At 44.2% G+C, this 27,632-nt stretch overlaps 2 protein-coding genes across 3 annotated transcripts in view; one reads left to right on the forward strand and one right to left on the reverse strand.

Moving 5' to 3' along the window:
- The window catches only part of mpp7a (MAGUK p55 scaffold protein 7a), a 164,851-nt gene that overhangs the window by 16,087 nt on the left and 121,132 nt on the right, over window positions 1-27,632 (forward strand). The window lies entirely within an intron of this gene.
- The window catches only part of LOC307116914 (uncharacterized protein), a 39,643-nt gene continuing 13,013 nt past the window's right edge, over window positions 1,003-27,632 (reverse strand). The window contains exon 2 of the mRNA XM_079801433.1: window positions 1,003-2,832. Coding sequence (XP_079657559.1) covers window positions 1,344-2,498 — 1,155 coding nt within the window. The 5' untranslated portion in view covers window positions 2,499-2,832 and the 3' untranslated portion in view covers window positions 1,003-1,343. The remainder of the gene's footprint in view (window positions 2,833-27,632) is intronic.

The raw sequence follows: 27,632 nt of genomic DNA on the forward strand, positions 1-27,632 counted from the left end.
GAGAGACAGGCCAAACGGGAGAACCAGATACTCGTATGCCACGCCAAGGAAGGCAAATCTCAGGAATTTCCTGTGGGGTGGGTATATCTTTATGTGAAAGTACGCGTCTTTCAGGTCGATCGACGTAAACCAATCGCCCTGGCGCACTATTTTTAGGAGTGTAGAATGAGTGAGCATTCTGAACTTGTACTTTCTTAAGTATTTGTTCAGTGCACGCAGATCTAATATGGGACAAAGACCCCGAGTTCCCTTCTTTGGAACGAGAAAGTACCTCGAGTAAAACCCACTGTGGCTTTGCTCGGGTGGGACCACTCTTATCGCCTTCTTGTTCAACAGAGAGGAAATTTCTTCCTGAAGAACATGCTTTAATTCTCCCCGCACCTGAGAATGAACTATCCCTTTGAATTGCGGGGGAGAAGTGACAAATTGCATTCTGTACCCGTACTGTATCGTTCTCAATACCCAGCGGGACTGTGTGCATTCTCGCCACTTGTTTATTTGCAGTGTTCTGGTGCCATCGTGTGGCTGAGTCGTGAACGAGTCTGTGATCTGTACTGCGCATGCGTGGGCACTTCGCGTTTGGACAGAGTTTAAGTGTCTCATCACCTCTAAGGGGGCGATAACCCCCTGAGGAGATGTAATATTGTGTTCTGTCAGTATGTTTTGCAACATTTTTTGTGGCGTTATGTTTTCCAACATGTTTTGGGGGTACAGTGAAAACTTTATTGAGTTTTGAACATGGAAAGTGCTTGTGACTAGTGGGTGGGTGTGCACCACTGCACCGTCTCTCGTTCTTTTCACCGCTCTGCTTCCCCTGGCCCAGCCGGGCTCTGTTTTCCACACAGAACATCTGGAAGTGGGAACTTCGGAACTCGTTCCTTGTCGAACACTGAACCTTTGAGGGTCGGGAGCCAGCGAACAGGGGGGCTGTGGGCTCCCGTCCCTGAGGAAGGTCCCATCAAACTGCCTTCTTCTTCCTCCTTGCTCCCTGATAATGGGCATGAGGATGAGGTTGAGGAGCTGGCTGAACCGTTTGAGCTGTTGCAGGCGGATAGTTCTTTCTAGCCCAGGCAGTTCTCTGTTCCGGTGCTCCGCCCTGACCCGCTGCATTCACGTTCGGTCTCTGCCGTTTAGGAATCGCGGCCTGTGCGAAGGTCTGCCGAGGTGGCGGAGGGGGTGCAGTCTGCGACTTTCTAGGCATGCAGAGTTGCAGAGCCTCATCGTCCCTCTTCTTCTCCTCGCATCTTTTTTGCATCAGTGACAGTGCTGAGCCAAAAATGCCCTCTGCGACCACCGGTGCGTCCAGGATGGCTTCTTTCTCCCTGTCAGAGAGATTGGCCAGGTTAAGCCATCTTCCTCTCTCCTGAATTACCATCGTGGCCATGCCCGCGGCTTGAACCGCGCATCTCTGAAGACGTAGAGAGAGATCCGTAACGACACAGATCTCTTCCCAATGTGTCTGACCTGGCATGGTCGACACTTCGTCCTGCAGCTCCGCTTGGTATGCGGTAAGCATAGAGATCGCGTTCAGAGCTCTGACAGAGAGAGCGACTGCTTTTGTAAGCGCGCTCCGTCATGCTCGACTGGAATCTGTCCGCTTTGGATGGTAAAGTCGGATTTGCAGCCGCCGTACGCTTTGGGTGTAAGTGCGCGGCAACTAGTGGCTCCATGGGGGGCATTCGGAGAAGGCCATCCTTCTCCATCCCTTCCACATCAAGAGCGGATCCTCCCTGCACGGGCATCTTGCTTGTGAATGGTTTGTCCTTCCATGTCACCGCAACCTCCTCCAGCAGCTCTGGAAATACTGGAAGGAGCTGTCGTGCTGCCCGTTTCGCTCTCGACAGCCTCTTGCCCTCATAGCGAGACTTTGCAGTCTCTGCTACCACGGTCGGCCACGGAATATTTAGTTTATCTGCAGCGCGTTTGCACACATCTTGCAGATCAACACTGAGAAGCGGAGAGGATGGTGCCCCGCCCGCCTCTTCCGTGGATCCCGCCGCGACGAGGAGTCGTGCCGAGTGCGCAGGGGGAAGGAAGGGGGAGTCCTCGAAATCTTCCTCTTCCTCAGAGAGAAGATAATCGGATTGTCCCTCTTCCTCGAAATCGAGCGCGTCCTCATCCTCGTCCGTGCTGAGCACACCAGGCAGAGGGACGCACGCGTCAAGCTCTTCACTCCAGGACAGAACTCCCGTGGTGGGCAGCTCTACTGCAGGAATGGTTACCTGCGGAGTGGCAGCTGGAACAGGGCTAGGTGACATGAGGGGATCTTGGCCTGACAGGCTAGCTTGGCGTGCTAGCCTGCGGCGAAGGCTCTTCATGGTGAAGCGTGCGCAGTGTTCACAGGAGCCGGGGTTCTCGATCGCCAATTGGGCATGTTTCAGCCCGAGACATGCAGAGCAGACCTGGTGTGTGTCCTTGCATGAAATTTTGTTCCCGCATGAACACAATCGCACAGAATCTCCCTCACTAGCCGGGATGGTTTGCATTGCTGCGGCCATCGTTGTATCGAACAATCCTTGCAATCGGCTGGAATGCAAATTGAAGGAGCCAGACGAAAAACGGCGTGGTGGCCAGTGGTTCGTCCAGAAGTTTGTTCTTTGAAAAGGTAGGCTTCAAGGCTTCTGGTGTGAAGCGAGAAGAGGTTTTTGAATGTCGTTGTGATGTTGTGCTGCCCCTTTTATACTGAGGGAGGGGGAGGCCACTCCCAGACACAACGTCACGTCTGCCAGCCAATTGGGGCTGGCGTAATGTAATAGGGCTTCTGAGGAATACGCGGAAGGGGCGTATCCATAGTGAGACACCGAAACGTATGCTTGAAAGAGAACTAGCCTTCTTCAATCTGTCTCTCTTCTCCAGTGGGTTGGGCTAATCCAAAAGAAGTAAAAACAATGGGGGTGTTCTGAAGGCAGACTGTTACCTGTGAAACAGGGGTGCTCTGAAAACACCCCCATTAGCAATTAGTGCTTTCCACCTGATGAAATCAACGCGGCGCGGCAAAACTGATGAAATGAACGCAGCAAAAGTAATGAAATGAACGTGGCTCGGCAAAACTGATTAAATGAACGCGGCAAAACGGATTAAATGAACGCGGCAAAACTGACAGTACAGATCCACTTATAGCGTGGTGTTGTGACGCTTCCCCTCATGTGTATGTTGATGGGCGTTCCTCAAGTTTACCGCTATGGGCGTGCGTTTGATCCAGCGGGGAATGAAAAACAAAGGACCCGCGAGAGACTTCTCTTCGCCAGTGGGTTGGGCTAATCCAAAATAAGTAAAAACAATGGGGGTGTTCTGAATGCAGACTGTTACCTGTGAAACAGGGCTGCTCTGAAAACACCCCCATTAGCAATTAGTGCTTTCCACCTGATGAAATCAACGCGGCGCGGCAAACTGATTAAATGAACGCAGCAAAACTAATGAAATGAACGCGGCAAAATCGACCAATCCGAATTTTGGTCGAGCCAGAACGTATCGACTAATAATTGACTAATCGACTGGGAGATTACAGCCCTACTGTTTGGTCTATTTCCCTTGCGAAAGTTTCTGTGGATTCCACTAGGTGTCAGTAAACAGGGGAAAAACCTTATTATCGTTTAATCTTTCAAACGATACCATATATGTCTAGTTTTGTGCTGTACAACTTATAGATTTTTTTCAAATGATTATGATGATGCAATATTGGACCCGTGGGTGGGTCCGTGGGGGGGGTGCAGAGTTGAAGTGGTTAAAGGGATGGTTCTGTCATTTGAAAAGTAAAAAATTCTGTAATTTTACTCACCTTCAAGTTGTTCCAAACCTGTATTCATTTCTTTCTTCTGCTAAACACAAAATAATATATTTTTAAAGATAAGAATGTCAGTAGCCAAACAGTTGTTGGGTCCCATTGACATAATGTTAAATTAGCCATATTCTTCAAAATATCATCTTTTGTGAATTAGCGTCCACATCAACGGACGTTAACGTAAGAAGTCTGCTTTGGGACAATCATAAGTGTTTATGGAGACTACTTGATAACCTCGTGCTGTTTACCGTAGTGATCGACCGATATTGATTTTCTTTATTACTGATACCAATTATTTGCTTGTTTATGTGCCTGATAACCGATTATATAGAAACACTATTTATTTATTTATTTATTTATTTATTTGTATAACAACTGAGGCAAATCAGACCCATAATCGCCTGTGACATTTAACAAATATGTTTTAAATGCTTTGTAGGGATGCACCGAAATGAAAATTCTTGGCCGAAACCGAAAACCGAAAAAGAGGAAACCAAGGCCGAAAGCCGAAAACCGAAACACCGAAAGAAATTATGCCAATTATTAGTACCATTGCATTTATGGCTATGACTGTGTACTAACTTTACTAAAATCAAGGCATTGCAATTGCATACATTAATATTAAAGTTTCAAAGAATAAATCAATTACAAGTTATGCCAATATTTATTTAGCACATTGCAACAATGCACAGTATAAAATAAAATTCAAACTAAAATGTTTAACTTGACCCCACTCATTTGTACATTAAATAATAATGTACAGGCCTACAGAAAGGTTTTTAAATTAAATGTTCTCTCATAAAAACAAAGTGCATTTAGGTCTAGTGCATTTAAAATTGTTCTCTGTAGGACTACTACAAGAAAGTGCATTCAGAACAAGTGCAACTGCTTAAAGATACATTTATTTTCTCTGTAGGCCTTTAACATAATAGTGTATCAAATCAAAGACTGCCATAGCCCATATGTTAACTGTAGAATAGGGGTGTAGCGGTACACAAAACTGACGGTTCGGTACAGCAGTTTTACAAAATGGCTTTTTATTTATTTTTATTGGTTAACTGAAAAAAAAAGTCTGTCCTTAAATGAATTAAATTATAACTAAAAGTTTATTGAATATATTGCTCTAAACTATAGAGCCCTTACTTGCACATTAATATTAAAGGTTAAAAACAGAGCCCAAACTATTAGCCTAAATTCAGTTGCTATGTATTTTTAGGTCTAATAATCAACACTCAAATAACATCGTACACAAACATGTACACTTCACATAAGGCAGTTTTTGCAATAACTTCTAAATCTAATTATAAAATAGTTTTTTATCCAATTCGTTGTTGAAATATAATCATTTATACACAGTGTCTGTCATTTTATTTAAACATACATGAAATAATCAAGATATCATTAACAGGTTAAGTAGAATATAATGAATATAACGGCTAATATAGGTCATATATTTAGTGAAAGAGTTCACTTGAGAAATCAACTAACAGCTGTGGACACTGAGGTGCCTAAGGTAAATGTGATGCTACATGACCGTTTAGTTTACAGCAGTTATATTGAGGTCTTTCCGCCGTTGAAACACTGATTGAGCGATTACACCACATATATACACATGACAGTAAGTTGTAATGTATCCTCAACACACCTTAGATGTTCATTCATGTTTATTCTTTAGGAAGAGATGATCGATCGCGCTCACAGATGATCGCGTTCACGCGCGCGCGCTGCCGCCAGATTGAAGTGTGTTCCGCGCTTAAAACATGCCCACTGTTAAAGATTGCGTTCGGTTTCACAGTGAAGTCTGGTCCTCTTCTCATCGAGAACATGAACAGCTCTGAGCTCTCGCTGTCAGTGCTTGTGCATGAAGCAGACGTGGGTGTTTCTCAGATATACTGAAACACGTCCACACCGCTGACATGTTGCTTCAGACAAGCACGTGCAGGTCGCGGTTTCTGTTTGCGTCATCACAACATTTCGGCCATGTTGTTTCGGTGATAAAAGTATTTCGGCCGAAAACCGAAAATGCACTTTTGGGGCATTTTCGGCCGAGAATATTCGGTGCATCCCTAATGCTTTGTGCTTCGTAAACAGACCTTCCCCCAACACAACAGAGAAAGGTCCTCAGTTACCCTGGATACCAACTGATAAGACATTTTATGGCCCTAAAGAATGTGGCCACATGGAAACGCCATAGTTAAGACAAAGCCTGTAAAAACACACGCTTTTGCCCTTAAGTTATAGACAAACCGTCTATAAATGAACATGCACCCCAGGGCATTGTCTTGTAAAGTGTCCCTTGTATGTTATTTCGTTTATGCATGTCTTATATGAGGTTACATGAACTAGTAAGTTGCTCATATCTCTCGTCTCCTATCAAATTAATGCTCGTTTCACGACTTACACTTTCATGTATGTCCCTTCTTCAGAGGATGCAGTGTGTGTTTGTTGTATTAAATGGAGTATAAATGGGCACAGACCCATTGAATCAAGCTTGAAACAAAGAAGCCATAAAATCTCCCACAGAGGAATTTCCCGCTGGGAAATCCCAATGATCCCATTGGTCAACTCAACCATCGAGGGTGGGATTTCTTTAAGACTCTTAAGAGAGACGCACAAATGCACTCGCTCTCCCTCGCGCCTACATTGGACACGCTGCGCCTGGGGGCTTCCGACCCGCAGGCCACCAAGCATGTTGGGCCTACACACACAGAGCCATGTGCGTGTGGGGGACTGGAAACCTGATGGTAATTTCTCCGTTATGGCCTCTTGTCGTGTTGCAGTCAAAGAGCTTGTGGCGGTGTAAGTGTCAAGACGCGACTGTTTTTCTGGAGTTCCACACATTATGCCATGCTCATTTGGGTGCACATTTTCGAGAAGTGACCTCATGTTGCTAGTGGTCGAATGGTATGCTAACTGTATCTTAAATAGCTTGCATACAACTTTATCTTGCGGCTCAACAATTTTACCTCCTACCGACCAAAATCCAAAGTACTTCCAGGTATGGCTTTAAAATCACTTTCTCTGCTGCGGTTGAGTTGGGCTCTGCACTTTCTGCCATCTTCCATGCAAGACCCGTCAACTTTAAGCAGTGACGCTTTGCCAGACAGTGCGACTCCTTTGACCTGTCCCTGAACCCTCAGGCACACTAGCGCGCCCACTCACAAATCAGACAGCCACGCCTCTACTACTGCGGGCAATTTTTTTTTTTTAATATTCATTTTCACCTTCAAAAATCTTTTTTTTTAAAAACTATTTGTCTCTATCTGGGCTCGACATTAACGCTTGTCCGCTTGTCCGGGACAAGTGGATTTTTTGAAGGGGCAAGTGAAAAACAATTTTACTTGCCCGACGGATAAGTATCCTGGTTAAAACGTCAATACAAAAAATAACTAGGGAATCACCAAAGTGCAATAATGATTCTGCATTCAGTTAGTGTAAGTGGAGATCGATAGTGGATAATAATATAAAACGAACTGACATTAACAAGGTTGTGTTGTTGAGGCTCTCGAGGAGAAATCGAAAATAAATGAGCGCCGCTCATACAAAGAAACTCAGTTAACATACACGGTTAAAATTGTTCAGTTTTTATATTTATAACGTGATACAGTTAAGCAGCATTACACTAACAAGAGTGTTGTTTTCCTGAATACCATCACGACTGAACATGACACTGATTTCATTCACCAGTTCCATAAACATTTAACATTAAGTCACTTACATTTTAGAAACAATATGGACTGTTTTTGTTCCATTTCAGCAGCGAAAATAGTTCCAAACAAATATAACAGCAGAACCGTAACGCATCTCACAGCAACAGTGTGTGTTAGTGAATGATTCAGCATTTTAATGAATTGGTTGAATAAAAGATTCAATGGCCTATTCGTAAACAACCGCCAAATTCTTGAATGATTCAGGCGTTTCACTGAATCGACTCAATGACTCGCTCATTAAGACGGTCACATGCTGGTTTAGTTTCATCTTTCCAACATTTCTTATTTGTATATTCAAAAATATTTAAAATAATCTCATAACATTAATTAAGGCAGTTGTAATTTTTTCAGTGTAAATGATTTAATTTGATTGGTAACAGCCTATAGTGTCTTATTCTAATTTAATTTATTGATCAAATTTAAGAATATAAAAGGAGAGCCGAAGCATACTATGTTTAATAAGATTATGGAAAAATGCCCTTTATAAAAAGGTACAAATATGCATATTTAAATATGTCAAAGCTGATTAAACACTGGTGAGAATATTGCTTCAGTATAGATTATATTTACAAAAAAAATCCGGACAAACAAATGTTTTACTCGGACAAGCGTGTTAACAGGCTTAATGTCAAGCCCTATATATAATTTACAGATCTGCATGCGTCTTGCGGAAGAACATTGCAGCCGGAGCTACTTCTCTCAGTCCCTGCGTGACTCGCCAGAGACAGAAACAGTGCTCCTCTGCAGCGGTTCCTACCTGACCGGGCTGAAATAGTCTCAATATAAACCACTTATAAGTGTACCATAATGGTTCAGAGTAAGACAAAAACACGTTTTGGAAAATGGATTCATGTTGTACATTCTCATTATATAATTTTTGTAAATCTTGAACACAAAAAAAATTTACGGACAGCAGCTTTAAACAAACAAATTGTGGTTCTCATCTTGTCCAGAATCATGCAGCTTTACTACCCCTGTAGGAAACTCAGGCCTAGTCCACGTACATGGTACTCCGTTTTAAAAAACAATCGCGTCCACACAAGCACTGTTTTAAAAAAAATCTCTGTCCACATGAAAACCCAAAACCATGCTATGGCTGCCTCATTTCCACATGAGTCCCATCCACGGCACCAAAGCACTGAGGGATGCCATGGGCTCAGTGAAACCCTTCTACAAGTTCCTTTACTTTGGACTCAGTGACAGTAGTGCATGCTTAATTAGTCTAATAACCTGATGTTTAGTTAAAGTAATGTGTTCGTTACATTAATAAGATTTACGGTTACTTTAAGGGTTGGGGAACGGGAAGTGACGTAAACGTTGGATGTTTTTCTGACACTGTTCGAGGATGTGAGACGAGTTGGCGAGCACAATAAAGAATTAAAGCTAGCTCAAGTAAGAGTCGTATTTACATGTATAACAATTGGCGGCGAGAATGGCAGCTGATTTTCCCAGGCTGTCATTATCTCCCCGGAGCCCTTTTTTGCCCCATCCCAGCGAGCCTACGGTCCCATGGGAACAATGGAAAACGTCCTTTGAAACGTACCTGTTAGCAATGGGTCTCGATGCTGTCCCGACGAAGCAGAACATGGACATTCTCCTGTACTGTCGCAGAGCCAAAGGACAGCGTGTGTTTCGCACACTCGGAGACGCGGATGATTATGCTGCTGCGATGAGACCCAAGACTGCACAAGTTCACACGGCAGAGGCAGATATATCTCCGTGTGCGAACATACAATATACTCAAGTTCAGCGCAGATGCGGAAATTGTGGCTCCACTAGACACTCATCACGTGCTTTGGACTGTCCAGCACGGGGACAAACATGTTGACACTGTCAAAAGCTGAACCACTATGCAAAATGATGTCGGTCAGCTCCAGTTCAAGCCCCTACACAATGAAACCCGCATGCTAACGCTACAGCACCTGCTTTTATCCATTCAATCAACACCAATTCAGCAGGGTTCTCCACATGCGCTGTTAAAGCAGCACTAGGTAACTTTTCAACCTTCATAATATATTTTCAAGACTCTTGTGATGATACATCGACTTACAATAGGTTGAATGACACGTCTGCCATAGCCTGACGGGGGCTGTATCGTTTTTAATCGTACTTTTAAACTTCGGGTTTCGGGTAGTATCCCGAGAACAAAAAGAACTACAAAATTCGACTGCTTTACGGCATATACGTCACTTCCACCACCACCCCCACTTCCTTAAATTCGGACGTGCGAGCCCGAGCCCAACTATAGTTTGTTTGCCGGATGTTATAGTCATGGCCGAAGCAGCACAGAAAAATAAGAAAGCAAAGGTTTTGTCGGAGGAAAGCAAAAAGAGGAAACGAGAAAGTGATCGGATTAAAGTCAGCGGTCCCCTGGCAACTAGAATGGCCAGCACTGTTTGAAGGCCTTGGGTGCTTGGCTGCTCGTTCGGGACTGTACTCGGGACTGTCTTGTAAGAGGTAAAATTGTCCCGCCACCACCGGGGTCTTTGCTTTGGCCAACTCAACCTTGGGACCACATTTAATTGGATTTCTGAGGCGAACTCCATGATGTGCCCCATCATTTGCGTTTCCTCATAGTAGCTTATCTACACTTAAAGTGGCCAGAGGCTGCAGCTGTGGGCTCTGTCACATCCCATTCCATCATTGACTTTCTGGAGTCGCTCTTTTCCTGCTGGGGTCTGCCAAGGTCCTTGACGACAGGGCTCTCAACTAGTTTCTGCTGAGTTTACCAGTTACATCCGAAGCAAAGGGATCAAACGCATACTAACAGCTTACTCTCATCCACAGTCAAATGGGGGCGTAGAGAGATTTAATCAGTCGCTGAAAAATGGTCCGAGAGTACACTTAGCTCAAGGCTGCTCTTTCAACTAGGCTTCATTGCAGACTCTTCTACACTACAGAGCAGCTCAGCATGCCACCACTGGGGTGTCACCAGCAAAACTGATGCTATGACGGGAGCTGGAGTTACCCCTACACAGACTTCGCCCTCCTACTTCTTACGATGGAAACCCTGTGTTGGAAGCCAGGGTGCACAGACAACAGCTCAAAGCACAGGACTGATACAATGCCAGAAAAAAGGCACAGATTCCCAGAATCTCCCCGCTGGACTGGGTGCGGGCTCGGCGGCCACACCGGAAAAACAAGCTCCACACTTTCTGGTCGCAGCACAACTGGTACAAAAGCAGTTAGGTCCAGTTACATTTCAGCTGTCTGATGGTTCTCGTTGGCATTGGAAAGTACTGTGTGCTTCTGGTGTGGATCATACTCGTGATGCTGCACTCCCCTGCTCTCTACTGAGTTTTTTTGTCCCCCCGGCACAGCATCCGGTGGCTCCGCAAGAAACAACTCTGCCACCATCGGCAGCACCGCCAGTAGGGCTGCTCGATTATGGAAAAAATCTTAATCACGATTATTTTGGTCAATATTGAAATCACGATTATGTAACACGATTATTTCACATGACTTTGGGAATGTGTTGTATTTATTAAAAATACACCTTTCAACAATTCAATTGAAATTGTAACATTTGTTGTACTTTTTGAACTATTAAAATAAATAATATAACATTCAATGTTATATACAAGTATAAAAGTATTCACGTAAAAATGATAATCACAAATAAATAAGATCAACAATATGGTTCGGCTAGATATGCTTTTCAGGTACGTCTAACATTAGTTTTCAGGTACAGAAATGTATCAAATGTAAGGTAGCATTGCATATTTGAGTGCATAAATTAAAGATGAATCCTATTAAACTTACAAAAGCTATTCAATCCGGATCGGATATGCGTCGTCTTTATCGACTGTATAAAGTTCACTTAAGGCATATACAGACTATGTCTGCTAGGATACTCATCAAGATGGACATGTTGACATACGTTTTGTGTGAGTTTGTCCGTTCAAGAGCAAGACTTGAAAGAGAACTCAATATTTGCGCGCTGAGAGACGTGTGCGCGCTCTCGGATGAGTGGACAGAGATACATTTCCTCACAGCGCGCGCGGCTTCTCATTCGCGTCTTCTGGCACTAAACCCGGGTGATGACGGTGAAAACGACTGGTCATATTCAAACATACGACAGCACTCGCATGCATTGAACAAAGTTTACAAAGAGAGAATTATTTGAAAAATATGAGGGGAAAAAAGGACGTTTACACGGCACCCCTGCTCTCGTCAGTTTTTGTTTCTTTATTAGATTGTCATAGGTCACTCTGTGTTTAATTTTCAAGTGGTAAAACAAATTCGTGATGTTCCCTTGCGTGCAGCCACTACCATGTAGCAAATCTTGCACGTAGCATGTTTCTGCTCGTCGTCTGATTCCTCGAAGCCAAACTGTTCCCAGACAACGGAGTTGGTTTTGCCTTTTTTGCTCACCAAACGCTGCTGTAACTGCCCTCCTTCTGCCATCTTTACTCGCGCCGAGTTTTTAAATTCTGCACACGAGACTCCCGATCTGAGAAAGTTTGTGGCTTCGGGAGGGGCGGATGAGCGCGTGCGCGTTTCATTCAGAACGCAAGGCAAAATAATCGTTTTTTCTCGATTGTACTATTTTGGTGATCGTTGGGAGGCAAAATCGAAATCGAAATCGAAATTCGATTAATTGCACAGCCCTAACCGCCAGGCAGACCTACCAGACTGCACACTCGGCCTGCACGCTTTCATTTTTACTTAACATCTTTTCACACTTAGCTCACTGTAGGGATGAAACGGTATGGAAATTTAACATCACGATTATAGTGACCCAAATTATCACGGTTATCAATATTATCACGGTTTTGTTCAAGTTTTATATTTGAAAATCAACAAACAAACTAAAGCAGCTCTATGCACTTTAAGCAAGATTCTGTGGGATTTTCTTCCTTATAATGGTCGTCGTCAATATCAACGCATAAATAACAATAATTTATCGTAAATATAATCTCTAATATTATCTCTGTAAATATATTCTCAAGCAATATTCTCATCAGTGTTCAACAATGATGCATTTAAATCTAGCATGTTTTGTGTAAAAGCCCAAACAGTATCCTAGAGAAATAATGCATATCCATATTTGCATATGATTTGACAGTTTATTTTATTAAATATCAAAATGTCTGCATCATACCTGACACCTAGATGATCACTTTACAGTCAGTTTTATGACTTTCATTCTCTTCAAATGCTATTAAAGTTTCAAACGTGTATAACGTTACCAATGTTGTGTGTAACTTTAGAGACGGTCCCTAAATTCGCCACCTTTATGCCAGTCACATCAGACGCGCTGTGGTTCTGCTGTGTTTGTTTGAAACTATTTTCGCTGCTGAAATAGAACAAAAACAGTCATCCACTGTATGATGAGTGAATCTCTTGCGTACATCACACACATCTCTGCTTTTAGTGTAGATTTCAGCGTGTGAGAGCGGCGCGAGTTTTAAAATCGTGATAATCACACACGGTTTTAATGATAATTACATTTTATACGATATTACTAACCGTCACTACATTTTATCGTGGTTTATCGTGAAACCGGTAATCGTTTCATCCCTAGCTCACTGGGAGGGGAGGGGAAATGTTGTATGCTTATTTAGTCTAATAACCTGATGTTTAGTTAAAGTAATGTGTTTGTTACATTAATAAGATAAAATGAATGCCGGTTACTTTAATGGTTGGGGAACGGGAAGTGATGTAAACGTTGGATGTTTTTCTGACACTGTTCGAGGATGTGAGACGAGTTGGCGAGCACAATAAAGAATTAAAGCTAGCTAAAGTAAGAGTCGTATTTACATGTATAACAGGCAGGTAACTGTATATACACAGGGGCAGGACCCAAGTGGACTGTAATAGCTTAATACACTTGCCTTACTATTTTGTAATATTGCATTCTGACAACTCTGTTCTGCAATACAATGAGATGACTGCGCATGTATCTGCTAACAGTGCTTATCACATTTATACAGAGTTATTAAAAGCTACATTCGCCATTGCATAGACTTGACTCATGTAAACAAAAGGGATAACAGCGCACAATCTGACTTCAAACAAAGGCGAGAACGGCGCACACTTCGACTACCCAAGCCGAAATCTCCGGTTTCACCATCTACACGACTACGCTGCAACCGGAGTTTCTTAAAATCTTCACCCTGGCCGGAGTTTTCAAAAGTCTGGTTTCAGTAACTAGAGACTGCGTTTGCATGTGGACGAACAGCCAAACCGCGTAGAAAAAGCTGCGGTTTTGAAATTACCCATGCTCGTGTGGACAGGGCCTTAGAAGTGAAGACCAGGAGACTTGAATGTATATGCAGGCATACATTTGTATTTTGTGGGCATTCAGTGGGCAGTCCTTAAAGGGTTAGTTCACCCAAAAATGAAAATTCTGTCATTAATTACTCACCCTCATGTCGTTCGACACCCGTAAGACCTCCATTCATCTATTGTAGAGCCACTGTGGTGAGAGACTTTGTAACGACGTTTTTAGTGCCTTTTATGGGTCTTGGGAGTGTAAATGTACTGAATGCCAATGGAGGCCTATCTGAAGTCTTTCTCAGCCATCAGCGTTCAACAAAAATATCTTCATTTGTGTTCCGAAGATGAACGGAGGTCTTACGGGTGTCGAACGACATGAAGGTGAGTAATTAATGACAGAATTTTCATTTTTGGGTGAACTACCCTTTAAGTGTTGACCTTACACACAGCCTCTGATGTGGCCACTTAACCAAAGCATCTTTAGACATTACAGGAAATTACCCCGCCTGTGAAGATAATGGTACCACCAAATGGTATAAACAGCACCTAGTCACGAGAACTAAAACTGTCAACATTCACACTAGAGACCTGGCAGGGACCGGAATCAGCCAATTTTCCACATGCTCGGCCCGGACCGGTGACCAGACAGTCAGTCTAATTTTTTTTCTGATTCCGAGCCAGTCCCTAAATAGTTGAGAAAGATAACGCATGTTGTGCCAAAGTATATTGGGTCCGCGCGTGAACTCTTAAAGTGACAGCAGTATAATAATCCTTCTGCTGTCTGTCATGTTAATCAAAGAACAAAAAAGAAAATCACTCTGCTCTCGACTGAATGACTTGTGTAACTTTAATTGTAAGCATTAATCTGGTTTTAATTTTCACCATGTTCGTATTTTATTACTGACTTTTCACTTGTTTTTTTTTATGAAAATAAATAAAATTTAGCATTGAAGAAAAGTAAATTTTTGTATATGCTGTCAATTATAGTTCTTAGAAAGAAAATCAGAATCGGCCAAGAAAATTGCAATTGGTGCATCTCTTATTCAAAGTTTGGCTCACAGTAGGGAGATCAGAGACTGGTAGAACCCCCTCACTAGAAACTCTATATAATATAATAATCAGTAAACTGATGCCATCATTTTCACCTTGAACACCCAATACATTTTAGTTCACTTTAGTTTTTAATGTGGTTTTGTGTCAGGACGTAGGATCAGCAGATTTTTAACAGATTCTTAAATTAGTAATCACACACCCCCTTGTATGTTTGCTGGCATGTTTTTGATATTGCTGATGTAAGCATGGGAAGAGCATTCAGCTGCTTATCACTTCCCGGTAAGCACCTTATAACTGATCCATCTAATTCCACTCCTGCTCTTAGAGATCACAGAGCTGATTGGATAAGTCTGGACAGACTTGGATTAGTCTTTGGCAGGCATTTAAGTTTCTTTTTGTGACTCTTCCAGGATAATTCCAGATCATAAATGAGACCATTGTTCTGAGTGACTGAGTGCGTTTTTTTTTATTTTTTTTTATATAAAGCATTACAAACTGCCAAAACATATTTTATTTTGTAAAAAGAAAAATTTGTACATTTGTCATGGTAAACTTTACGCTTCACATACTAGCTATGTTGAGGGTTGTAATTCTTTGGTTTATGACCTAATGAGACAATAAGCTTAAAAGTGACTTACATTTTCACTTCAAATGAAATGTTGGCATTCTTAAATTAGATATGAAGTTTGACCTGTTTTAGCTAAATTAATCTTTCAGCTTATTGTATAACCTGGTAACCCTGGTTTGTGGAGGTCAAGGGAAAGACCTGGCAGGGTTTCCCCAGTTGGATATCCGTTCACAGGGTTTAATCTCATCAGGCCCTTCATGGAGCACGACAGTCATTAATACATGCAGCCACACAAACGCAGGATATCGATCTCTGTTTGGTGCCTCATGGGTACTGAGGGAATTTCAGGACACTCTAGCACTCAAGTCTCAGGTAACAACAGCACCGGCAACAACAGGCATGATTTGTGAGCATTAAAGGAAGATTGCACTTTTGCGTATCTGCTTACACCGTGACTTTACAAATTTCCAACAACAAAATTTGCTGCAGTGTGACGTCCCAGGCTAGGCTGTGTGTGTGTTTTTAGGTGCTGTTTGGAAAGGGCGTGGTCGACACACCTGACACTTATTGGGTGCAGTATTAAATGTCACTGAGGCCCTGTCCACACGAACACGGGTATTTTCAAAACCGCATATTTTTCTATGTGGTTTGGCCACTCGTCCACACGCAGTATGCAGTATCCAAACTTTTTTTGAAAACTCCTGCCAGGGTGAACATTTTTAGAAACCCTGGTTGCAGTGGTGTTGTGTGGACCGTGAAACCGGAGATTTTGATTTGTTGCATCAGAACCGGAACCGGCAATACAAAAATGTTCAGGCTTCTGATTGGCCAACATGGCTTTACGGTTAGGATTATATTGCCACCTGTTGGTTTTGCATGTTCCTTGACAGCGCTTCATAGCGTGTTTTGCGTTCATGTGGACGCAATAAAAAAAAAAAAAAAGGTATTTTTATCTGAGTGACATATACAACTTTAAAGACTCATAACTCCAAAACTATAGTAAGGAGAGTCAAATGGTAGGTATCATTTGTTAGCAAACATTTTATATTTTTGGAAAATAAAAATTGTATTATATTTGGACAATAAATTGCTGAGAAACTGCTGATAAAAGGCATTTTTTTAAAATATATTTTTAATAATTTTACAAATATTTCTTATGTAACATTCAATAACTCAGGAAGGAAATAGGCCAGCAGAATAATTTTTTTGTTGATGTTCCCCTATATGTGGTCTGCATCTGGATAAAATTGTGGCGATATCATAAAGTAATCAAAAGTTACAGCATTTAGAACAAAAGTAGCCTTTTTGTTCAGTCCTTGACACCCTGAAAAAATCTAGAAAACTGTTGTTTTCTGAGTGACATTCAATAACTCAGGAAGGAAATAGGGCAGCAGAATTTTTTTTGGTGATGTTCTCCTATATGTGGTCTGCATCTGGATCAAATTTTGTTGCGATATCATAAAGTAATCAAAAGTTACAGCATTTAGAACAAAGGTAGCCTTTTTGTTCAGTCCTTGACATTTACAAAACTGTTGTTTTCTGAGAGAAATACACAAATTTAAAGACTCATAACTCAAATTATAGCAAGGAGAGTCAAAAAGTATGTATTATTTGTTAAAACACTTTTCATATTTTTAGAAAATATAAATTATTATTACATTTGGACAATCTAATGCTGAGAAACTGCTGATAAAACATTATATTATTACAATATTATGTATATTATATAATAACACATAATGGGTATCATTTTAAAGCTTAGAATCTCAGCTTTCCAATGAATCGTCTCAGGTTACTTGCGTAACGCTGAGACGCTGCGTCACTTTAATGACGTAATGGGACGCCCTCTGGGTGTGCCGATTGTCTGAAGCCCTTATAGAATCACGCCAATTGATTGGCTGATGGCGCGCACGTCGCCCCACTTGATGTAGTCACCTATATTAGCGCGCGCGCCATCTGCTCCTCAGATTTCTCTGCTGAAAAGGAAGGCCTGTCGGCAGCGCAAGGAGCTTGGCAGCGTACGCAGCGTCTCGTTCCCTACTCAGAGAACATAGGTTACGCAAGTAACCTGAGACGTTCTCTTTCATAGGTTCACTCGACGCTGCGTCACTTTAATGACGTAATGGGAACGATATACCAAACACGCCAAGCTAAAGCGCTGCCGTATCTGGCTCAAAGAACACCAGATAACCTGCATGACTAGGTTAAGCAGACAGGACATGCGAACCCGGAGCCATGTCGAGATCCAAACTATAGAATCTCACAAAAGTGTGCGGAGAGGACCAACCTGCCGCCACACAAATATCCTCCAAAAGAGCCCCTCTAAAAAGTGCTTGAGAGGAATCCACACCTCTGGTAGAATGCGCTCTAATATCAAGAGGTGTAGGTAAACCACGCACCTCATAAGCTAAGGAAATAGCCTCTGTCACCCAATGGGAAACCCTTTGCTTCGAAGCGGCAAGCCCGCGGCGGCCAAACGGAGGGGGGTGAAAGAAGTGAAGAGTAATAACCTGAGAGCGAAATGACGTGGACAAAACTTTGGGCACATAACCCGGCCTAGGTCTTAAGGTAACCTTGACTAGGCCAGGGGCAAAATCCATACAGGTCCCGTTAACAGAGAGAGCCTGTAGATCGCCCACTCGTTTCAAAGAAGACCGAGCTAACAAAAGAGCAACTTTGAGAGTCAGAATTCGCTCAGGAGCTGACTCCAAAGGCTCAAATGGAGCCAAAGTTAGCCCTTCAAGGACCACGGAGAGGTCCCAAGAGGGAATACCAGGGGAGCGTGCTGGTCTCAGGCGCCTAACCCCTCGCATGAAAGATGAAACCAGTCTATGCTTGCCTAGAGGGATTTCGTCCGACTCACTACCGGCAGCTATAGCTGCGACATAGACCCGAAGGGTGGTGGCCGCTGCTCCAGCAGCAAACTTCTCCTGCAGGAATTCCAGAACCGAACCAACCGGGCAGTTAACTGGATCTACTGCATGAGTCGAGCACCACGACTCAAAGACCCTCCACTTGGAGGAATAGAGCTTCCTTGTGGAGGGGGCTCTCGCATTAGAAATGATCTCCTGAACGTCCGCAGAAAGACCAGCGTTTAGTGTCGTTGGCCCTTGATGGGCCATACTCACAACTTCCAAATCTCCGGGTGAGGGTGCCAAATCCTGCCCTGAAGTTGTGTCAAAAGGTCCTTCCTGACCGGTATCTCCCATGGGGAGGAGTCCAGGAGGAGAACCATCTCCGAGAACCAAGTCTGGGATGGCCAGTGTGGAGCCACCAGCAGGAGGCTGGCCCCACTCTCCCTTACTCTGTACAGAACCGCCGGAATCAGCTTGATGGCCGGGAACGCATAGAGTTTCAGATTGGGCCATGGATGCGCGAACGCATCTATCCCCAACGGGGCCGGAGAGCTCAGAGAAAACCAGAGCCGACACTGGGACGACTCCTTCGAGGCAAAGAGGTCCACTTCCGCTTTCCCGAACATCTCCCAAATCTGTGACACAGTTTGAGGGTTCAGCATCCATTCCCCCGACCGGAGCTTCTGTCTCGACAGATAATCTGCAGCGAGGTTTAAGACTCCGGGTACATGGACTGCTCTCAGGGACAAAAACTTGTCCTGAGACCACAGGAGGAGTCGGCGCGCATGCCTGTCCAGGGTGCGCGACCGTGATCCTCCCTGGCGATTTACGTGAGACACCACTGCCATGTTGTCGGTCCTGACAATGACATGATGCCCCCTGAGTGAGGGGAGAAAATGTTGAAGGGCCAGGGATACCGCTCTCAACTCCAGGCAATTTATGTGCCAGGAGAGAACTTCCCCCTCCCAGATCCCCATAGCAGGTCTGCCCTCGAATACCGCACCCCAGCCGGTAAGAGAGGCGTCCGTCGTAACCATTTGGCGACGGAAAACAGCCCCCATACTGACCCTCTTCCGAAGAACGATAGGGTCCCGCCATACTGATAGGGCACGGAAGCAGCCGCGTGACACCTTCAATAGGCGAAGGGCCGATCCTGTTGACCGAGCCCTTGAGCGTTTCATCCACCAAAGGAAAGGTCTCATGTGGAGCAGTCCCAGGGGAGCACCGGGGAAGCTGCGGCCATGAGATTCAGGAGCCTGCGACATGTACTCACCGAAAACATGATGGCCGAGCCTGAAGCGGGCCAAACATGTTACAATACTGGAAAACCGAGCAGGGGCCAAGCGGGCCTGCAACGGAACGGAATCCAGATGAACTCCTAAGAAGGTGGTCTGCTTAGTTGGGGTGAGAACACTCCTGTCGGTGTTCACTCTCAAACCAAGAGACTGAACGTGCTGAAGAACGACATCTCTGTGGTTGAAGAACGACATCTCTGTGGTGAGTCATCAACTTCCTGGAGTGGGCCAGAATGAGCCAATCATCCAGGTAATTGAGAATACGGATGCCCTGGAGCCTCAGCGGGGCCAGAGCAGCATCCATACACTTCGTGAATATCCTCGGTGCCAGGGCGAGGCCGAAGGGAAGGACTTTGTATTGCTAGGCCCTCCCCTCGAAGGCAAATCTGAGAAACTTCCTGTGTCGTCTGACGACCTGAATATGGAAGTATGCATCTTTCAGGTCTATCATAACGAACCAGTCCTCCGCATGTATCTGTGACAAAATAGAGTGTTAGCATCTTGAACTTCCCTCTGTAGAGGGCGAAGTTCAGACGACGAAGGTCCAAAATGGGACGCAATCTGCCGTCCTTCTTCGGAACCAGGAAATAGCGGCTGAAGAAGCCACATTTCTCTTCTGCTAATGTAACCTCCTGTATCGCCCCCTTGAGGAGAAATAAGTTCTTGTTGTAGCACAGAAGCCTCTGAGGCGCTGTTTACTACAGTTTGAATGACCCCGTCGAAGCGAGGGGGGGGGGGGGGGGGGTTGCGACAAAACTGGGGTGTGTAATCGTACTGAATTGTGCGGAGGACCCAGGATGATATCCCTGGCAGAAACTTCCACTCATGGGAGAAATGTGACACGGAGTGGGGTGTTGAGGTGCGGTGGACATACCTGAGATAGGGTGTCGAGCTAAACCTCTAAGGAAGGCGTGGCCATCCGCGAAGGGGGGCACGTGGTGTCCTGGCGCGGAGTGGGAGATGTCACAGCCAGAGTGGGAAGAGGGTCGCTTTGTTTTCCGGAGAAGACCGAATGTGTCTCCGTCTGAACGAGCGGCGGATGGTGAGCCAATCAAACGTGAGGGGAGAAAGCAAAAGGCGTCTCCTTCCTTCAGCGCCGGAAAAAGGCGAGGGTCGGGCCAGTTCTGTACTTCGAAGCGCGCTGGCGGCGAAAGTAACAGAGCCAGATAAGGAGAGCTGGTGAGAGGCGGGCAGAGACGCTTGCGCGGCCTGACCCAGCTTCGGACATGTGCTGAAGCTCTCCTTTTTCTGACCGGAGGGTCAGGAGCGACTCTAAGTGGCCGGAGCAGAACGTTTGCTGGGCCGCTTTGGGTCGATGCGTCTGTGAGGACGTTGGCGGGGAAACGGGCGACCACAAGCTCCCCAGACCGTGGTGGGTGGGGGATGGCTTTGGTCGTTCCTCCTACTGGTAAACTCCCTTCTATAAGAAGGGTGTTCTCTGAGAGGGGGAGGGGCTAGGATAATCATTTGCTCCTAGGCATTGCTTAAAAAGCAGCAGATTGAGATGTAGTTTTTTTACTTCTCAACCACAGTGTTGACCGCCTCCCCAAACAACCCAGACTGCGAAATCGGAGCGTCCAGTAGGAAAACCTTTTTCTATCACGGATTTCCGTGTTTTAGGTTGAGCCACAGGTGGCGCTCTGCCGCCACCATGCCCGCCATTGAACGTCCTATGGCGCGAGCTGTGCTTCGCCGCTCAAAGCCAAATCCGCGGCTTAGCGCAGCTCCTTAACTGCTTCCGGTGTCAAACCGTAGCGCGCAAAAGTACGTCGACGAGCTCCGCGCATGTCGCTGAACGCCGCGCTTCCTGGCCGCTAGGCGGGAGAGCGTCGTCATTACAGGAAGGCCCGAAATTCTCAGTCGGACGCTACGGTAAACACGACATCATCATCCAGTCCGAAGGAAACCGCGTTGCGTGCCTCCAGGTTGGGACACAAATAGTCGTGTGAAAAACTCGACGGGCGGAGTCCCGCGCACGTGCTCTGGGGAGAGAGGGAGAGAAAAGGCGAGGCCCGTCTGCTGGCACTCCACTCCTCGAGCTCTATATCCGAACCCCAGGTCGCGGATCCGAGAGAGGCCTGCGCGGTCTCGGGAGCGCGACGGGGAAAAACGGATGACTCCTTCACAAAAAACCGAGAGCCTCGAGCGGAGGGTTTTGAGAAGGAGATTATTGCAAAATGTGCATTTTGAAAACCCCTGAGCAGCCTCGCGCGCGTGTGAAAACCCCAAACGTTTAACACACTTGCTGTGGGGGGCGTCGTTCGCGATGAAGCGAGTGCACGGCGGCGAGCAAAGACGAAAATCCAGGTCGCGGATCCAAGAGAGGCCTGCGCGGCCTCGGGAGCGCGACGGGGGAAAAAGGATGACTCCTTCTCAAAAACCGCGAGCCTCGAGCGGAGGGTTTTGAGAAGGAGATTATAGCAAAATTTGCATTTTGAAAACCCCTGAACCGCCTCGCGCGCGTGTGAGAACCCCAAACATTTAACACTTACTGTGGGGGGTCGTCGTTCACGATGAAGCGAGTGCACGGCAGCAGGCAACGACGAAAATCCATGGTACTTCACCGCAAGGAGAACAATGTTCCACTATCCGCAGTTGCTGAAGTGCTGGTGATAAAGTCAAATGAAATCCAAGATATTTGGGCCAGATAAACCGAAACCGAAGGGCATGAAATAGCCGCTTCGTGAAGGCAGAGAAATCTGAGGAGCAGATGGCGCGCGCGTGCTAATATAGGTGACTACGTCAAGTGGGGCGACGTGCGCGCCGTCAGCCAATCAATTGGCGTGATTCTATAAGGGCTTCAGACAATCTGCACACCCAGAGGGCGTCCCATTACGTCATTAAAGTGACGCAGCGTCGAGTGAACCAATGAAAGAGAACTATCATTTTTTATATGCTCTTGACGAGCGCTGAGTTATTCATCTAAACCGGAGTGTACCGCCCGCGGGCGCCCTCTAGCTGCTATATAACGTAAATGGCCATATTCTGCTAAACTGCATTGATCAACACATCTGTGAGGAATATCTCGTGATCGACGCAATGGATTATGGTGTCCTTGGTCTCTTTTTAATCGTGGGAATCTTCTGCAAAGAAGGTTGTGCCATGTTTAACGATTGGAGAAAGTTTCATGAAGCTACAAGCGTAAACGCGACTTTAAAGCTACTGTTTATTAGCGTATGTGCTCCTGTCAGGCTATAATGTGTAATAATTCAATGAGGGATATTTTGAATCTGCTGTAAATAAGGATGTGCCATTTTCAACGATCAGAGAACGTTTCACGAAGTTACAATGATAAACGCGATGTTAGTGCAACAATAGCTTATTTAAGAGTATGTGCGCCTGTTAGGTTTTAATGTGTAATAATTCCATGAGCCATATTTTCTGATCCGATTGACGGATTATGATGTCCTTGGTCTCTTTTTAATCATTGGAATCTTCTGTAAATAATGTTGTGCCATGTTTAACGATCGGAGAAAGTTTCATGAAGTTGCAAGCATAAACGTGACTTTTGTGCAAAAATAGCATGTGCTCCTGTCAGGTTTCATGTACATAATTCAATAAAACATAACTTCTGATCTGAGTGGCAGATTATGGTGTCCTTGGTCTTTTTTTAATCGTGGGAATCTGCTGTAAATAAAGCTGTGCCATTTTTAACGATCGGCTTGTTTCATGAAGTTACAAGCATAAACGCGACTTTAGCACAGCGTTAGCATATTTAGCATATTTGCGCCTGTGAGGTTATAATTCAATGAGTGAGAACTTTGGATGAGAGTGACGGATTGTTGTGTTCTTGGTCTCTTGAATCTGCTGTAAATAAGGGTGTGCCATTTTTAACGATCGGAGCTTGTTTCATGAAGTCACCAGCAAAAACGCCAAGTCTAAGCAACTGCTATTTTTGTACTCCGCTCATGTGCTTCTGTGATGATTTCTGTGTGCCATATTTCAACGAGGGATATCTATAGATCTAAAAGACAGATTATGGTGACTTTGGGCTCCTTTTAATCGTGAGAATCTGCTGTAAATAATGATGTGCCATTTTTCACGTTTCATGAAGTCTTGCAGGACTTAACTTACAAAAACTCTCTAAAAGTTTAGTCAAAGCCCAAAACAATTAGGCTTGTTGTATTCTGCTCCACGAGACCTTTCAAATGACAAATGACACATGACTATCTGAGCTGTATGATGTGATTGACACATGGCAGAACATTTAACCCCCCCTCCATAAATTATGATTTTTTTTTTTCATTTTATCAGCAAATAACTCATCACTACTTTGGAGATAATCATAATGGCTACATTCATTGTAAAGTTTAGACTCTAAGCTTTCAAATGACACCTATTTTGTGTTGATCAATGCAGTAGTTTTGAAAAATATGACAATTAATTTTTTTCACAGCTAGGTGGCGCCCTCGGGCGGTACACTCCGTTTTAGATTAATAACTCAGCACTCGTTTTGAGTATCCCAACATGGAGATGCATTGAAAAGCTGAGATTCTAAGCTTTAAAATGATACCTATTTTATGTTATTACATTCAGTGGTTGCTTAGTAACCCCCCCGCAAAGTTTTTTTTCACGGGGGGGGGGGGGGTGTCCCGGGGCTGGGACACTTCGGGTTTAAGGGGTTAAAGGAGAAGGGGAAAAACTCTAGGCCTGAGACTGTTTGTGTGTGAGCGTTGGTTTGGGCCATCGTCTCCAGCATGGAGTTTGACAGTCTGCGCTATGCTGAGTGTCCTGCCCAGTGCGTGAAAATAGAGTACTTTCAGTACATTATGCAAGTGTACTTTTTCACCTAGTGTGCTTGCTGTTGGCCCGGCTGCGCTCGTCCGGTTGTCACCCGCTGACTGGCGCCGCTAACTTTTAGAGTAACTTTGTCTAACAAGATAACTTTACCAGACCCAGCTAACTTTTGAAGAAGTAACCCCTGTCAATACAATTGGATTAGCTGCCTGAAACGGAGCGATGTCCGAATCAACAAACACCAACGTGATTAAATCAGATTATCATTACGTTGTCAGAGGATATTGCCTTTAAATAGAGCAGCACAGGTAAGTCAAAATTTGCTAGCGGCTGGCTAGTCAATGTTAACTGATTATAAAGCTGTCAGTTGCCTTACTATGAGTTTATATTTTGCTATCTTCCTTACCAGTCTTTGAATATTTGCGTTTTAACGCAAGTTCAACCATCATTTGGCTGCGGGATTGTGCCATGGTAGGCTTGTTGTTTCTGTGTGTTACGATCGGGGCAAACCGCATACAATCCCCATCGTGACAAGGCTGAAACCGCAGTATCTGCGGTGTCAAAAACGGGGAAACAAAGCTAGAACGCAGTAACATCACTTACTGCGGTTTGCCTTGGTATTGGCTTGGATTTTGTAGTTACTGCAATTTTGACATGCTCGTTTCTCTAAAACTGGACAAAATTGAACCAGCAAACTTTGTCACAAGACAGAACAGATGTCACAAAGCCCATTTCAAGTCTTAAATTTTCTCTCAATTTTCTCTCAATTTTCTCTCAATGTCTCAATTTTGACCAAATGTGTAGTTACTGCGCTTTGCCTTTGGACGGCAGTATAGTAGTGGGTAAGCAAGGCTGACTTTTGGCTGAGTTTACTTTCCCCCGATGAGGGAAGGGGGTGAGAGGGCCAATGTCAACAGTCACGGTTTGCTAGTGCAAAGACTACAGCTGTGCGTAGCTTGTGCGTTCATTCGGTGCCTGCGTGTAAGAATCAATAGTCTATTTTCGTCAATCACAAAGGGAAACCAAAACGAGGACTGCAGATATATAAACCTTTAAAAAAAAATCAATCCGAGTGATCTCTCTCACCGACAGTCCCGACGCAGTTTCAGATTACATGCTGAATCGGGCAAACTCCTGCTGACATGTGGAACACACCACAAAGACTAGCCCATCAGACACTCACCCATGGCCCGACTTTGGCCGACCGCCGGCTTGGTGTGTCACGGCCTTAAGAAGATCCCATTTTTATATAAGTTTGGTTAAGTGGGATATGAATATTTCCTGTGAACATGGAGTGTGTTGAAGTGGTCTAGAGGTTTATTGGCACCAAACACTACATGCACATGTAGAGAAGAAAGGCGTGAGTGTGGTGGTGGTGTAATGATAGCATGGGTGTAAGGAAGGCCAGGCCCTCTGATCAGGAGACAAGGATGAATTGCTAGAAGACAATGCTATCCTTGTAAGAGCCTAAAACAGATCCAAAATTGATAAAGAGGATAGAATGTGGAAGTGATGATAAGAGAGGATGGTGAGGGAGGCAAACTAAGTTGAGCTGAAGAGCTCTGATTGTGTTCCACTTCCACTGAGATTTGGGTGAGTAGTTCTCATTCAGAAAAAGACACAGCGGCCTGAACTCCATGCAGGCAGTCCTCGCTTTGTTTAAACCTCTCTAAAACAAAGGAGTCCATTATAGAGAAGAGGGGCACACATGCACACATCTATCCCTCCCTTTCTGTCCTTCTCATAGATTTCTCATAGACAATGAGGCTCTCAAACAGTCACCTCATAAGAGCACACTACTGTGGGCTGCTGTCCCGGTTTATGTTGTCAGTGCGGTTGTGTAGCGATTCATGACTGTTCATGACCTCATTTATGTGTTGTGAACTATTGTAGGCTTTTCCCATGGCTCATGAGTGCTGAGTTCCAGTTTATGCTCTCAGAGGGTCTGAAACTAAATTGAATCCTCTCTTTCTCTGTGTACCAGTGTTCTGTTGAGATAACAGAACACAATGTTAGACATTTCTGTAATTTGTAGTTATTTACTGTATATCACCCAGTATAATACTCTATAATACCCAGTACAAATTCTCTTGTAAATAACTGTTTCAACTGTGCATCATGGGAATTTTCTGTGACATCAAATGCATATAGTGATTTACTGTATTTTTAAAAAAAATTATGTATCTGCCGTAACGGCTTCTTTGCCATTCCATATTTGTATTTGTATTTTTTTAAATTAACATTTGGATTGAAAGGATTTGCCTTACACCGTGTATACAATGGCACAAGAACTTTAAGTGGTCTACACTGGACATGTCAAAGCAGCCGTTCATATCCACTTCCAATCCATTTGTCCGTGTCAGAAATTACATAAGTGTTTGGGATTCTGTACGTCAGAAATATAAAGAGGCGTCAATTTACTGTCTGGTATTTGTCGTGTCGTGCTGAGTCGCATGTTGTGTAGACAGTATCACTGATTATAATGGGTTTTGTCGCGTCGTGGCGTTCGACATCCGAGGTAGATGAGGAACCAGCACGGCAGTGCCGCGAGTTTTGCCTGTGGATGGAACTCGGGAGTGGAAGAGCTCCGGAGAACATGTGCTGTTTATTGATGCACCTTACGAAGACCGCTATCCCTGAGATAAAGTCGCTATAAAATGCGCTAAAATGCGCTAAAGTTTCATTATACAAACGACTTTTGTTAGCTTATTGTATTTTCTAATGAAAATTACTTTAGTGAGCAATGCTTAGTTTACATAAAAGTTTTATAGCTAGCCACCTTTTTAGTTTTAGCATTAGTTAATTTTTTAAGGGCAACCGCAACAAAGCATCAAGAAAGACCCGAGCATGCCAGCCATGCCGAGGCTGATAATTCTTGGTAAGAGAAGACTTGCCTTTGATTTTGAGAGGTTTGTGTATTCCATATGGGGGTATGCCTTTTAAAAGTGTGCAATTGGGGCCCGAGCAACGATTGGTGTGAGGGCCCTATTTTAATTGCTTGGCCTATCATTTCTTCTTGATTTTCAGGGAAAATTTTTCTCTTTGTAACACAGTGGATGGTCAGCAAAGGTGTACTACGTTTTGGAGCAGCACCTGGGTTTTGCAGACGGCTTATGTATTCTTTGGCTGATATATTTTTTCCCATTCATTTTTTTTTTTGCCTAAAGATTCTTGTGAGGATAAATCCAGAGGATACAACATAATGCACAGAAAAAAACGGAGTTTGTTATAAGATGGGTAAAGATTCACTGTGCCAGCATTGGTTGACTGTATTTTTAAGTGTTTGTTTTTTTTTTCCAAAGCAAAGCATTCCAGCCTGTGCAAGTTATTTGTGAAACTAGTTATAAATGCAATGTTTTAATAAATCATTTTATATTTTGTTATAATCGTTTCTGTTTGAATTGAATGTCA

This window comes from Gobio gobio (assembly GCF_949357685.1).
Source record: "Gobio gobio genome assembly, chromosome: 20".
In the NCBI taxonomy this organism is placed as follows: Eukaryota; Metazoa; Chordata; class Actinopteri; order Cypriniformes; family Gobionidae; genus Gobio; species Gobio gobio.